General features: G+C 40.4%; 1 protein-coding gene across 1 annotated transcript in view; it reads right to left on the bottom strand.

The window, feature by feature from the left end:
- Positions 1-12,854, bottom strand: part of plxnd1 (plexin D1) — a 71,597-nt gene that overhangs the window by 47,532 nt on the left and 11,211 nt on the right. Inside the window, exons 4-7 of the mRNA XM_085443855.1 lie at positions 12,565-12,665; positions 6,437-6,566; positions 2,979-3,156; positions 2,552-2,660 (exon numbers count right to left, since the gene is read on the bottom strand). Coding sequence (XP_085299981.1) covers positions 2,552-2,660; positions 2,979-3,156; positions 6,437-6,566; positions 12,565-12,665 — 518 coding nt within the window. The remainder of the gene's footprint in view (positions 1-2,551; positions 2,661-2,978; positions 3,157-6,436; positions 6,567-12,564; positions 12,666-12,854) is intronic.

A 12,854-nucleotide genomic window follows, 5' to 3' on the forward strand; every position in this document is an offset into this window, starting at 1 on the left:
TAGAGTATAGCAGATCCGCACATTACAGCAGAATGCTCATCCTGTGAGAATGGCACTTTGCTCATTATCACCTTCAACAAACCACCATCTAATTTCACACTCCTGGACCTCACCGAGCACTGAGGCCGCGCGCACATATTGGGTGCAGTCTTGCACACATGTACCTGCAACTGCAGTGTTCACACCTCGAAACTGCTTTCAAAAAGCGAACAAAAGGGACAAATCAAACGCCTTCTCAATCTCCGGGAATCAGACAAACACGCACACACACAGATGCCCCTCTAAACCTGAGATCTGCCCATCAGATAGAGCCGATCCTCTGACATGGTCCAACATGCAGGAGGAAGCCAGCTGGATTGCTTCCAGATATGAGTAAACCCTCCCAGTAACCGGGCCATACAAGTCACAGTCTTTCATATAAACAAACACTGACATGATCTGCCAGACACACATATCTAATTTCCCTTGGATTAATGTTTACAGCATATTAATCTCAAATTTAATCCTGCACTGGGAAACCTGGAGCAAGCAAAACACACAATAAGCCTTTGAAGACACGTCGAGAGTATTGAGGCCTAAATAGAGAACAGGGGAAAAAACATGAGAGGGAGTGGCTGGGGATGGAGGTGGCAATCATTTGCTGCTGTGAGATCACTATAATTGTATTTCACTGGGATTTATTTAACATTAAAGGTTTGTTTTGAGGAAATTTATTGCATATTGAAGCAGCTGATCCACTATTTAAGTAAAAGCATCAATATAAAGTAATAATACTCTGTTACTCAAAGGATCTCATTTATTGCAATAATTGTGCAAATTAAAGAAATATTATGAGCAAAATTAAGTCAAAGACCTCATAATGGGGAAATGTGTCCCCGGTGAGTGGCACACTATTAAGCTGCTTCATTATTAGACCATTACTGATGCATCAGAGCCTAATAGCATTTTATTATTCTACCTTCCAGGTGAACTTAGTTTCAGCTGTTTACACGGTTCAGCAGTCTTGTCTGAGAACTCGTGAAAGCTAAGTAACACGTAATTTGGTATCAAAGAAGAAGAGAACTATTCACGTGTTTGAGTTTTTTTGTAAAACACTGAATAATTTAAATGATCAAACAGTTATCTAAAAAAAAACATCAATAACTCTTTGGTGGAACTGCTAACAACTTACAGATATCTGAGCTACTGGACACAGAACCTGTGCATCGTTCATTTTTCGAGACTGCAAGGTGCTGTGCAAAATGAGCTACCCCTCATTTTTTTCACATTTAGCTTCCAGGGAGGCAATTTAGTGACCAGGTAATTGTACCTTTAAGCACTTTGTTACTAACAGCCTGTTGCAAAACACAATTTGCTCCCATTTTTTTTTAGTTTCATCTGTGAAAAATGCCAAAGATAACACAATTTGACAGGCATAAAATAGTATTTTTGTACCGTCAGAGCTATTACCCAAAACCTTGGCATATCTACCTCAAACTCAACACAAAGCAATATGAAGCCCTGTGGGATCATCTTGACAGAGAACGAAACAAAACACAGCCAACGCTGAAAGAAGATCTTTGAATGTCCTGCGAGAAGCCTGGAGAACTACTTGAAGAAATTATAAGAAGGCTTGCCTAAGAGAGTCCAGGTGGTCATACCCACTGACTTTCAAGAATTATTAACACTCTATTTTTTCTTATAAACTGTATTTCCATGTATACTTGCACATGTTTCAATAACCCTGTTTTCCACTTTCCTTAAAAGAAATTAGGGTTAGTTTAAAACCTTTGCACAGTTCAAAAATTAATAAAAATGATTTATCATTGTCACATGATAGTTCATGGTTTCAAGATTGCAAATTACTACACAACATCCTGCAAGCCCAAATTTTATTTTGGATGGATTTTTAATTTCTCCAAGGTATAGCAGACCTAATAAGTTGAACCTGAAAAAACAAGCACAAGCTTTGATTGGAAGTAATTAAAAAAAAAGTAGTATGAAGTAGTATTAAGTATTAGATGTAGAAAAACCCAAATAAAATGTCACCATATGAGGATGAGGAGGCTCGGGAGGTTAAAGGAACTGTTTAGCTGCCTGATACTTGGACAGCAAACAGAACCAAAAGCCCGAGGCCCCAATAATCATGTCCTCCAAATGCAGATGCTCAATATTCATATCCAGATACTTATTTAAACAGATAAGGGTATGTGAAGCGGCAAAAGTGATCACAAGTAAGCAGCGCTTTTCTCATAAGGACATGGAGACACTGATTTGCTCCTTAACAATGCACTAACATAGCATATGCTTAATTTACATGAAAACCCTAATCATGCTAGTATTTTGTGTCTAAATCTGGTGAAAGTTGAAGTGCAAAGGGTTGCATAAAGAACGTAGTGGAGGAATAAATATAAAGTAGTATAAACTATACTTCCTGAAAATTGAACAGTACTTGAGAAAATGTAAATTTCACCACTGCATCAATGCAAATGTGACTGCGTGTAAACGCATCACTAACTGGTTAAATCAAGAATTTGAGATAAACCAAAGTGATATTAAAAGTGTGACTCACGGTGTCTTCGGATGTATTTTTCCAGTCCTCTCGCAGTCATAGATGATGAAGCTCCCAGATACCACAGATGTGCCATTTACTTTTATCGCCACAGAAACCGTCAGGTGATCTGAAGAAACAAAAGAATGTAGACAACAGCGTATGTGACAACCGCTGGAGATGATATCGCCCTCATAACACAAACTAGACAACAGCGTATGTGACAACCGCTGGAGATGATATCGCCCTCATAACACAAACTAGACAACAGTACATCCTGACGTTACACTGACTTTGCCGCTTTTTGAAGAGATGAAAGGGGAAATTGGATTTGTTCGTATAAAAAAATGACTCAAATACCATAACTGTCCTTGAAATGTGTGGAAAAACATGGCTGGCAGCTTAGCAAAAAAAAAAAAGCCAAATGGTTGCCTGTTTGCAGTCCCACCTTTGCCGGGGAGGATTGGTTGATAGCTTTTTCGAGGGAGGAGAGGGCAGGTTTGGATCTGAGAGGGACCGGAGTCCAGGTGCACCGTGGCGACTGTAGAAACCCCCGGCTCGTATTCACACTCCACCCGGGAACCAATCAGATCAGGAACGCTGCCGTTTATCAAGATGCCAACATCCTGTGGCAAAAACACATATAGCAATATAAATAGCTGCTCGTCTTCATCAAAATTAATTAGAAACCTGAATCCCCCGAACGCACAAACATCGACTCCAATACTCCTTAACAGAGAGCGAATGGTGTTGGCATTACTTCAACTTTGTTCAAGAGTTTAAGCAGAAATAAAGAAACTAATGTGCAATGAAGAAACAGATGGCACAGTGCTACATTCACATCTAAATCTGGGTATGTGATGAAGTATGACAGACGTATAATGAGAAACATAACACCTCACTGACATGACTGAATTTCAGCTAAATGATTTCAATGTGAGAAAACTAAGGGTGGGATGGTGGGAGAAGGCAAGGATTGTTAAGTAGAGAGGAAGGAGCAAGATGACATATTCTGCAGCCCAGCAGGTAGGAACTGAAGCAGCCGGCGGCATGTGCTTACTTGTCTTAAAAATCTTCTCCATTGTTTAGTGGAATTGATCATTTCCTGCCTAAGGCCCTGACTTCCTGCCTGCTGCTTCCTGCTTTTGGGGAGACAACCTTGAGTGGAGTTTCCTGTTGATGAAGGATGCCTTTGGCAGCGGCAGCTGGAGGACCAGCCACACTGACCCTCATTACAAGCAAATATCCACAATTAATGAACCAATTAATGACCTGTCGTCTCCGAGTCAAGTCCAATTATGATCTGTAATTAAAGGTCAACTATATCTGAGGTGTCAAATTTCCCTGAGCTAATTATCACATTGTTATCTTTTGTTACGCGATATAATGACTGTTAAGAATTACTGAAAACAATAGTTTGGAAGCTATACCCCATAAGTAGGTGATGCAGTCACTCTTTTAACCAGGATATATTATCCTGCCAAGTCTGATTAAGGTAGTGGTCCATTAAATACCACTTATAAACACCTGCAAAGCTAAGGGAGAAGATTTTAATGGGTAAGCTCATTATTAATGCACAAAAGGTACTAATGAAGCCTGACTAGCTCTCAGGTATACTTGAAAGTTGAGTTAAATGTGTGTTTTCCATTAGTACAAAGGTAAAGGTGATTGGAAACATGCCCACATACAATGTACAAATACTATAGAGTAAGCTGACATTGGAAAGTCACCGCAAATTACTTTTTAAATAACTGATAAAACATATTTTTCTGTCTGCAAAGCAGCAAAACACTATTTACTATTAATCTGCATTTCATTTTACCAATTTTAGTTACAGCTAAATATAAAAATAAATAATAGATGTGGTGCTGGTGCATTTTGGACCATCGCTAATGAAATCTGATAAATATTATGGCTGCCTGTGCAGATCAGCAAAGAAATCAGTGCTTCAGTTTTTTGAGCGTGAAACTCTAGTTCTTTATTAGTGTGTTGCTTAGCACAAATTACCAGGTATCTGTGTCTTTGTGTTGCTCCTATACAGTCTTTTAAATAAAGCTTGTCTCCTATGCTAACAGGTGTCACTGAACTGGACCTCTTTGCCATTTTGATGATGTTGATACCTTTTTTGGAGCATTTATCATGGATTTACTAGAAAAAATACGTTGCTTCTAGGTTATGATCAATTCAAGAAGTTTTTCCCCAAATTTTGTTAAATAAAATACCATTTAGCACTAATTACCTCTGTTATAAACACATGAAAACACAAATAATTTAGAAATATGTGAAAAAAAGTTGTTAAAACTAAAAATAATATTGTTATTTATTAGCCAAAAAAAAAAAGAAAATGATATCATCTGTCATACTCAGATTTTAGCCAGTACACTGAAGTTGAATGAGAAGTCATAAATAAATTAGCGTTCAACCACTAAAGCTAATTTTTCCATTCAGTAAAGGCAGAAAATCCCCACATTTTGGCTTGTTAATCAAAAAATAATCATCTGCTTAAAAAAAAAAGTAATTCATGGGTAATAACAATAATTATATTTTAGAATTAAAATTATCATTTCAATTAAAGAGCTTGCATGTACTGGTGTATTAACCACTACAGAAACATAGAAAATGATTTGGGTAATTACCCGTACTGGTAATTTAGGGTAGCTTTGGCATAAACCTTAAATTGGGTGGTGGACTAATATACACCTGCTAGCACCTATACAGTCTTTGAATGCTGCTAAAAGCCTTTAGCTGATCGGGAGGAGACACAAACCCAACCTCAGGGGGTCACAAGCTAGTGTAGTCTTCATGCGGGTCCCTAGTCCAGACAAATGGGAGGGTTACATGAGGGAGGGCATCCGGCATAAAACCTGTGCTAAATCAAATATGCGTGTCCATCTGCTGTGACGACCACTTGTGAAATAAAGGAATAGCTGAAAGTACCAGACTAGCCTTAGCCTATAACTCTGTACTCCAGCCTCTTATCCATATTAAAACCAAAGGAGGATGTCATTTCAACATTGTTGAGACACCTGGCAAAGTTCTTATTTGAATTTCTTTGCTGGGTCAGTAGAAACCATTAAGGAGAAATTCGCACGGATAACTTCCTGCAACCATGAGCACGAATAAATATAGATGCACTTTAGAGTTTTGACATTTGACTTGTTGTATTTTTCAAAAACCCAGTAAAACAGTGGACTGAGGTTACAGTAACATTTCTGTATCATAGTCCATCAGATCAACTCATGTATTCAGTCCAAGACATTTTCTAGCTTATATCTTTCTAGCTTATATAGATTTCCAGAATTTAGACAGATTTTTTATTTTTCAGGCTCTGTGCTTCAAAACATTCAGTTTTGATTCAAACAGTGATCAGATATTGCCAAGTCCCAGCTTTGATTTTAGTCCGTGTTGAAAGAACTTACGAGGGCTTTTCAAACACAGTAGTCATATATCAAAGGTTCAAAAGCAGTTGAACAATCGACTACCAAATATTTCTGTGTGTCAGTTGTGTGTTGTTCCGTTCAACATAAAAGAGCTTCCATATGGCTCAGAGTTGAGGGTGTAGCTATAAAGAGTGAACACTGACAGCAACATTTTTTAAAAGCTGGAAAAAAAGCAGATGAATGCTAGCGTTACATAAACGTATGCATCGCTTTAAGCAGGAAGTTGTGATGGTGGAAGAAGCTGCAGTAGCACACGCCACTGGCACTTTATTTTATTAGCCGAGTAATAATAATAGTCTGTGCTGTAATGGTGAGAGGTGTCAGATTATAAAGGTGGTCATGAGACATCAGCTTTAAATAAACTGTCCCCATTGCAGCCATAACTTTGTGAAGATCAACAGCAGTGCTTGTCTGACTTGTGAAAAGCATGTGACGGTAACAATAACATACAACGAGTTCACAGCACCTTGATGTCTGCCGAGATGCTAATCTCAGCGGGTGTCAGGGTCATGGAAGGACACTGTTGGGGGCCTTCACCCATGCTGATCCAAGAACGGGCCAGCAGCCCCTGAGCGCACTCCTTCTGGATGGTACATCTGGACAGAAAGAAACAAAATGAACATCATATCTGCTACATCATGTGTGTTACATTTTCATGTTGAATCTGTTGAGATTAGATTACAGGAAGAAGAGCTTCAACATGTTCTGTATGGCCTAAACTTCAAGGCCATGCACATGTTGCTTTGCTCGTCCAGTATCAGATTATGATAAAATAACTGCTTATCATTCCTGCAGCTGGTAATCTAGACCACAAGACAGCCATATGGGTTTGTGAATCCAGAACTTCAAGGTCGTATGTGTCAAACTCAGCGCCTACAAGTCTAATCTGGTCCTTTTTTAAAAAAAAAAAAAAAATTTATTCGGCCTGCACATCACTAGGTTCTCAAAAAATGTTGCCCTGAACAGTAGGTGTCATGGTACTATGCTTTTTGTTGTAGTTTCAGTTCAGTGGCTTTTCTATGTATCTTTATCTTCCTACTTCTGATGGTTGTTTCTCCTTTTGTCCTGTCTGCACCTGCATCTGGTTTCCCTTCTTTGTGACTACCCACCACACCCTCGGGAGTTTCACCTGCGTCCAGTCAGCTGTGCGTGCAAATAGTCATGTCTCTCCCTTTTTATTTGTCCCACTGTTGCTCCCCAAAGTCTTTGTGTTCTACTAGATTCATGATTTTTTTTTAGTCAGTGCCCTGCAGAAGTCAACTCATTTCTGTGAGTTGTTTTCATCTTTAGATAAAGCTTGTCTTTTGTAGGTTCAGACTGCCTCTGGTCTATATTTGGGTCCTACCTACAGAGAAACTTCGAGGGTAAAGAGAAGCCTGGCTATGAGGCGTTTGCGTCATCATTTTGATTCAGTTCTGTGAAATTGGTTCTTGTGAATAGGTTATATGGTAGCCTTGTAGAACTGCACAAGGAACAGAATAATTTTGCTTGACTAAATGGTCTGAAGGTCAAACAACATTTAAGCTGACTGGCTGAGGGCTTTTCAAATTTTAGGCGTGAGGACTATATGGGACATGCATTTTTGATTAAAAACTGCATATAAATAAACCATGTATGACTGTTAAAGTGATTCCCATTACCGATTGTGAACCTTGATGAAACCATGTTTGACACCCCTGTTCAAGGTCAACTTTATATTCTTTGTGAGGTGAGTTTGTGTTTTCATTTCATTCCTGGAGTTGACGAATTCTCTCCACTGGGTTTCATGGTCTGCTTGCTGCAGATTTATGAGGTGCTCTGGTCTCCTAATGTCACATTCAGACTTTGGCTGTCAGTTTGGCTGGCTCGACACAAGAGACTACTTGACCTTAGGTCATATGCATTGCTATGGTAACCCATCCCACAGGCACAGTTACAGATAGCAGAATGACAAAACTACCAGTCTGATTCTTAGTCTGTTTGGACCAACAGTGCATCTAGGAATATGAACGCTGGACACATGGTCAGCAGTACCATACATACAGTCGTGTGTATGTGCGCAATCTGCGAGTATAATGAATGCCTGGGACATAAGAATTGTAAAAGGGCACCCAACAAGCAAGGTGGCCTCACACCCTGACTTCTGCTTCACTAATGAACGTCACCATTGGCACAGAGCTCAGTTCATCTGCAGTGCAGACTGAAAGGACAAAGTGACCTCAGAGTAAGGAGAAAAAGAAGAGGCCCCATCTAGCAATGACCTAACACGGTACATAATGAGTTTGGCACGTCCCACTTCCCTTCTATACTTTCACAGTTGTTTTAAAATAAAGTGTGTCTTTTTGTGCCTGCGCGGCTGTAAGCGTGAGTGTTTGTGTCCGAGAAAGTCAGTGTCCACATTGTCAGTCCCAGCAGCACAGAGGGACTCAGAGGGGCCTGAGGTCAGCTGCTCAACTAAAAATAGAAATAAAGGGCTTTACAAGCCAGAGGTTGTGATCTGTTTTTTAACTTCCTTTAAGGAAAATAAACACTTCTCTGTTTTTCAGTTCATGAATTTGGTCTAGTATCAAATATTCTAACGAGTATGTCCTCAGATAAGGACTCTTAATAACACACATTCATAACACACATATAAAAGATAGTTTTTTAATAATTGTATTAACATCAATGACTTGCCAAATATAAGCAAGTCACTGTGGAAATGTTAGCATGATAGCATTTTACTCAATAGTCAATACTCTCTTCAGTCAAAACTCCAAAGGGACTGAGGTGTGATGCTCCCATCATGTCTTTGAAATTATTATTGCAAACCTATAGTTGCCAGTAATCATTCATATATGTTGAGATTATGAAATAAAACAACTTCCATTTGGGTCATTATCAAGTGCAAACCTCCAGGGCTGAAAAATTAATCTGAGGCTTGAGTACCTCTTGTGCATTTCCATCAGTAGCCACTTGAGGCTGGCTCTCGAAGCGAATCAATCCCCAGATTTCCATTTTAAAATGCCTGACTTCAGCAATTAAAATAAAATGCTTACAGATAGTTTCACCAATTATAGTAACTTTATGAAACCAATGTTTGTATTTTGTTTGATTGCTTGGGTTTTGTAGAATTCATTTCGACTGAGGCAGCTATTTTTAGCACTTTATTTGTCTGCTGCTTCAAACTGATTAGCAGATGTGGTCATGATAAGATGAAACTCCATCATGACCAGCAACACGTCACATATTACACCATGTCTTTATTTATTGAATAAAAATTCAGACAAAATGCAGAAATGGTGCGTGAAAAGTACACCATCACTGCTTCTACAGGAATTCAGAGGGTAGGGAGCAGTTGCTGCTAATCAAATACACTCGATTTAACTGATCATCAGCAAGTGTGAGCAACTCTATGAAAGCAAATGTTTTGGCAATTTACTGGTGTGAAGCACTCAGTTGCCAATGCCAAGGAGGAAAACAATGTCTTTAAATAAGCAACTGCTGTTGCTTATCAGTCTGGGAAGGGTTAGATCACTGTTTGGCCATATTAGCGGACGGTGCCACATATGGAGAAAACCAAACACAGGATATCAGCAAAAACACCTCATACCAGCTGTCAAGCATGGTGGTGGAGGGGTGATGATTTATTTTGCAGCTACACGACCTGGGCACCTTGCAGTCATTAAGTCAACTATGAACTCCTATGTATACCAACATATTATAGAGTCAAAAGTGAGGCCACCTGTTTGACAGCTAAAAGTTGGCCCAAATTAGGTCACGCAACAGCACAATGATCCCGAGCACAGCAGCGAATCTACAGCAGAACGGCTGACAAAGCAAAGAATCAAGGTGTTGCAATGGCTCTGTCAAAATCCAGACCTTATGAAAGCTGTGCACTGATGAACCTCAATGAACTGAAGCAACGATGTAAAGACGAGAAGGCCCAAATTGCTCCACAACAATGTGAGAGAGTGATTAAGTCACACCAAAAAGAATTACTTCCGGTATATTTAAGAGCATTTCATTTTTCACACACTGCTTCTGCATTTCTTTTAGTTTTTGTTAAATAAAAAGTGACGCTGTGTGACATATCCTGTGTTGCTCATTTGAGATTATATTTACCTGATTATGAGACCTATAAGACCGTATCTGTACCAATCTTTTATGGATTCATTTTTCTAAGCAAACTTGTACATCTTAGCTGATAACTTAGTTCTTCATCCTCTTCTCTGTCTAAGATCACATCTGGCATCTTCCTTGTTTATTTTATCCAGTAAACTCAAGATTGTATCTTTAAGTACTGAATAGCTCATAAATACCAGTTGGTATGAAATGAAGCATGCATCCAGGAAACGTACAGACTCGCAGTCTCAAGTGATCATCAGCAAAGCAGCATGTGAGCTGAAACAATTGGTTTATAAAATGCACCAAGTTGCTCAGATCGTATCTTTTTATTCTTTCTTAAAATGGATGCAAACAGTACATAACCTGCTAATTCAAACACCTACTTGATCAAGAGCAACAGTGAGAAGAAATTAATTCAAAGTACTTTTCTTTTCTCTAACAGTCTGGAAGACCAAATAAACATACAACAGGTACACACGCACGCACTCATCATCAGCCCCACTGCAGCCCGCTAACTTTAAAAGCTTTTCAAACAGCTCCTTAAAATAAACAGAGCCAACATATGCAGCTAAAATATGACCTGAGAAAACTCATCACCTCCTAAGTGTCTGAACGTCAGTGAGACTGTTAAACAGCAGGAGAACATATGAGCTTCTAAATGCACAAACAGACACAGACACATACAGGCAGACACACAAAAGTCGCTGTGAGATAAGCACATGCAGATAAGCATGATAATTTGTGAACAGCAAAGACTGCGTGTGATGCATAATTTGATTCAAATAAAGATATTTAAGTGCTTTCTTGTGACATGTGGTAGATTAGACCAGCACCAGCATGAAAAGAGTGATCAAGGACCGAGCTTTATCTCTGGTGGAGGAACTAGCTCTCTTCTTCAGACAACAATGGAGCATCCAACAAGCGAACAGATATGTTTTCATGCTCACTCTACACGCGGACGTGCAGAGAGACGTCAGCGCCATGCGTAAAATCGAGCAGGCACCCACAGAGACAGTGGTGGCTTCACAGATTGTGAGATCTTGACTCCCCCCACCATCCTCAGTGTCTGTAGTTGAATGAGACAGTGAGGTGATAGAGGAAACCATCCACCCCCACACATCAACCCCCTGATCCCCTGGGCTCTGGGGCCACAGCGCCAACCCAGCGGCCAGTACGACTGGCCAAACAGTGCATCAAAAACACGCACACACTCATGACATCAGCTCCCTGGTCTCCGTTAGCCAGACAGCGTCACACACTCTGACACTTACACACAGGCTTACACACTTTGACATTTCCTTGTCAAAAGAACCAGTGTGCGCTCTCCCTCCCACCACCATCATCACAATCAACGCTCCTTTGTAGAGGGATAGAGAAGAGGACAAGGGCACTGGGAGAGGAGAAGACAAGGACTAGAGGGAGGTTTAGAGAGGGATGGCTAAATTCTCAAAAGCTACTGGAAAATACGAGGGCAGGAAAAGGAAAAAAAAAAAACCCAAGCAGAAGACAGCGAGAATCACAAGGGTAAAAAAATGCAGCCAAGCGAGAAAGGGACTGGGATAAAGAGACGACAGATAGATAAATAAGGAGAGGAGACGGGGAGATGACAGTGAGACAGTCTGACCACATACACATAAACACATAACACTCATCAGTTCCACTCTTCCAGCTCTGAATGGCCCCTGGCAATGCAAGAGCCTCCAGAGCCGTGGCACAGCTCATCACAAAATTCACTATCTCGTCTGATCTGCTTTAATCACCAAGCAACTCGCACGCAGACAAACAACCGGCACACAAACACAGCTCGACACAACACATATTCTCCCTGGAAGCCAGTGAATGCACGGCCAGAGAGCCAGTCCTGACAGAACCACATTAATCACAGTGTACTCTCACTCGCTCACAGTTACACTTCAGCCAAGTCACTCCTCGCTGGGCGCTCCCAGCCTGTCACTCCCTCCCCAAACAACTAAAGAACCAGGGGAGCGCTCCAAACAATGATGTTACTCTCGAGTCTGCGGCCTAATGAAAAGCAAATCAATTCTGCTCAATCCAACAACACTCTTCCAACCCCAAAACACACTCGGTTTCTGCCACTGCTCATTCAGCTGGGCGACATTTTGAAACTGAAAACGAAAATGATGAAAATAAGCAAACAAGCCTCAGTGGGTTTGATTCATGCAAATGCTTCAAGTAATAAAACGACCAACGATCGTTATTGCTCTGTGCCATCAGTCTATTCTGGAATCGATGCGCCTTTCATATAAACAGCTGACCTCTTTTTCAAAGCAGAGATTTTTGCTTTACGTCAAAAAGCATGTGGCATGTGTGTGCGCGAAACCGAGCGTCTGATAATTTGATTGAATTATGCTTAACTGGCACCAAAGGAGAGGCTGGGAGGGTCAGACAAACAAGTCTGAGGATGACAGTTAAAGAAACAGAAGGAGAGACTGCGTCTTTGTGCGTTTGTGTGCGTACGTGCATGTGTGTACGTGCTGTGGTTCTTACCTATTCTCCAGTGTGCACCAACCACAATGGGCGTCACCTGCTCCCAAACAGTCACTGCAGCTCTTCCACTGATCACAATCTGCCACTTTTACTCTCAGCATCTGCACATCAATGCACAGAAGCAAACATGAGCACACAATCATCTTCAAGGGCGGCCAAAAAGTGGAAAACAAGTGATTTTGTTACCAAGATGCTGACGGCTGTTAAGAGAACTTAAGAATGATCCTCCTCAAGAATTTTGATAATCTGCTACAGTGTAAGAGTATCACTGCAATTTCGAGTCTCTAGGA

The sequence above is a fragment of the Copadichromis virginalis genome, linkage group LG20 (genome assembly GCF_057382275.1).
Source record: "Copadichromis virginalis isolate Kocher_CV1m ecotype Utaka linkage group LG20, C_Virginalis_male_GT1.1, whole genome shotgun sequence".
In the NCBI taxonomy this organism is placed as follows: Eukaryota; Metazoa; Chordata; class Actinopteri; order Cichliformes; family Cichlidae; genus Copadichromis; species Copadichromis virginalis.